Consider the following 2,869-nt stretch of genomic DNA (forward strand, 5'->3'; position numbering starts at 1 on the left):
GCCAAGCTAAGGCTTTCCTGTGACACTAAGGGCTTATTTCTTCTCCCCTTTATTCAGATGGCTGAGACCAACCTGTGCTTTGTGTTCTCAGGGTGAAGATGTCCTAGTTAGAAGCTCGGAACTCATCTACTCTGGAGAATTAACCAAAATCTCCCACCCTCAAGCCAAGAGCCAACAGAGAATGTTCTTCCTTTTCGATCACCAGCTTGTCTGCTGCAAGAAGGTAACCTCACCAGCCAGACACAAATGCTGTCTATTACACTGCTACAGAATTGGAATGAACCTCCCTCTCTACCCCTTTGCTTCCTTAATACTCACTCACTGGCATCACATGTGCTTCTGGCACAGAGTGTGTTCACCACAGTCCCTGCGCATCCTGGTGTGTTCTGTGCACCTGACCACAGCAATAAACTACAGAACTCACTCCTGACTTAATTCTTACAGGAAGCCTTGCACTGCCTGTAGGGTTAATGGATGGGTTTGTTTTATACAACTCAAGTACGAGCACTGTCATTCATTTTATTTATTTCTTACTGGTTTTCAACTGCACTTCCGAGGGAGAATACTGTCATATTGAGAAGGTAACTGCAGCTTTGATGAAAAGCTGTGGGCCTTGACAGCTAGTAAGGCCCTATTAATATTGTTACCTGAGTCTGCAAGTTTTCATAATGTAAGTAATGAAAGAAATCTTCCTTCATAGAGCAAATGTAAGGCATCTTCCATTGGAATTTCAGAACTGAACATGCCTATTAGTTTTTAGCGTAATTGAGGGCAAACAGGTACCTCCTGTTAATTTGGGCATGAGACCCTCACTGCTTCAGCACTGCTCTCAATTTACTTGTCATTGCCAACACATAACCCAAAAGCTAATTAGGATTTTTTTTTAATTATTTTTATTTATTTACTTCCTAACTGTAGGATTCAAATACTGTTGCCTGACATGGGCTTAATGAGGATTGGGATCATGTGTAGTAACAGAAACTTGCTTCTCATTCAGAGCTCTGCAGGGCAGCTGATAGCCCACAATGGTAGATGCCAGCCTATCCATCCTGACCATTAGAAGAAATGGTGGGATTCCCCTCACTGCCAGCAGGAGCTCAGCACTCTGCAATTCCACACATTCCATTTTATTCTTACAGTTTTATTTATTTATAATTCTAAATAATCTTGTAATTTATTTACAATTTTATTTAACAATCACTTTATTCTTACAGGACTGCCAGGAAAATTAAATACTCCATTATATCAAAGAAAAAGTTTAACGTTTAATAAAGGACAGGAAACAATAACATCTGTGTTAGTGTCTGTGATCTCTCTTACAGGACCTCCTGCGCCGGGACATCTTGTATTACAAGAGTCGGATCAACATGGATGACATGGAAATACTGGATGTAGAAGATGGGAAGGACAAGGACTTCAATATCAGCGTGAAAAATGCGTTTAAGTTGCACTGCCGAGACACTGAGGAAGTCCACTTGTTCTGTGCAAAAAAGCCAGAGCAGAAACAGCGCTGGCTGAAGGCATTTGAGAATGAAAGGAGACAGGTTCAGCTCGACCAGGAGACGGGTATGGCAAAGCACTGCTGCGACACAGCGCGGTTTGGGGGGGGTGTCTTTATTTTTAACTTCTTTTTTTAACCCCGAGCCAAGGCATAGGAGTGAAAGGTGGGGGAAGCCAGTCTGTGCTCCCGTCCAGCTCCAGGCTGCTGAACTGCACATTCTGATTGAATCTGCAACTGAAACAAAAGAAAAATGCAAACCACCACAGCAGACAGTGCAGCATGTCCTCAGGGAGGGGGACGTGTCTTCACTGAGTTCAGGACTGACAAAATAGTCAATACATCTCTCAGCTTCTGTTATTTTGCAGTACAGTCTAAGTGCCCAACTTCACCGTATCTATACAAAATGTGTTCAGTCAAGGGTTCCGTTTTGCCCAAATCCTGCTTAATTCAGACTCTAACGAGATCTGAACCACAACTACTCTAAACTGGCTTCTTCACCCAGCAAAGCATGGGGGCAGGTGCTGGCATTAACCCTTGCATGAAAGGGAGGGAGAGGTGTGCAGTGCAGACTGGGGGTGCCCCTTCCAGCTTTGGGAGTAATTTTAGCTTGTGACCTCCCAGCCCAGGCATTTTCCTACCCCTGCACTTCCCTTACTGTCTATGCCAGTGTCTTCCCCCGAGATACAAAATGAGGAGCTGCTGCTGACAAATTCTCTTTCATCTTCAAGGTTTTTCAATCACAGAGGTGCAGAAAAAGCAGGCCATGCTGAATGCCAGCAAGCAGCACCATACTGGGAAGCCTAAGGGTGAGTAACACCTGAACACACATGCTGCTAGAACAAGGGGTGGGGGGTACTTCTGGATTTACAGCCTCCTGTCAGAAAGCTTGACTGAATTCCAAAATTAAATTCCAAGATTTGGCTGCAAACAGAGGGGAGTCTGGAAGGAGGCGAGACCTCTCTAACAGAGCAAAGCCCCAAGGGCAAAGCAGTAGAGGAGCCCTTTGCACAGGCTAAGTAGGCTCTGATCATTACAACTCAGAAACGCCTCTCAGTTATGCTTCAAGTTTCTGGGGCTTTCACAGCATCAAAACCAACAATGCTGAAACAAAGGTAATGCCAAGACAAACCAACTTACTCCCTAACAGTAACTCTAACAGGATAGGGAACAGTGCTTAACTAACATACTTCTCGTCTCCTTCTCTCACAAGCTGTCACCAGGCCATACTATGACTTCCTGATGCGTCAGAAGCATCCCACCCTGCCTACTATGGTCCCTCAGCAACAAGTCTTCATGCTGGCAGAGCCCAAGCGCAAGCCCTCGAACTTCTGGCAGAACATCAGCAGGCTGACACCCTTCCGGAAATGA

At 44.9% G+C, this 2,869-nt stretch overlaps 1 protein-coding gene across 1 annotated transcript in view; it reads left to right on the plus strand.

The window, feature by feature from the left end:
• Positions 1-2,869, plus strand: part of ARHGEF4 (Rho guanine nucleotide exchange factor (GEF) 4) — a 13,935-nt gene extending 11,066 nt beyond the window's left edge. The window contains exons 7-10 of the mRNA XM_010021864.1: positions 92-223; positions 1,323-1,566; positions 2,230-2,307; positions 2,712-2,869. Of these exons, the coding sequence (XP_010020166.1) occupies positions 92-223; positions 1,323-1,566; positions 2,230-2,307; positions 2,712-2,869 (612 nt within the window). The remainder of the gene's footprint in view (positions 1-91; positions 224-1,322; positions 1,567-2,229; positions 2,308-2,711) is intronic.

Source organism: Nestor notabilis, unplaced genomic scaffold (genome assembly GCF_000696875.1).
Source record: "Nestor notabilis isolate BGI_N333 unplaced genomic scaffold, ASM69687v1 scaffold12079, whole genome shotgun sequence".
Lineage (NCBI taxonomy): Eukaryota > Metazoa > Chordata > Aves > Psittaciformes > Psittacidae > Nestor > Nestor notabilis.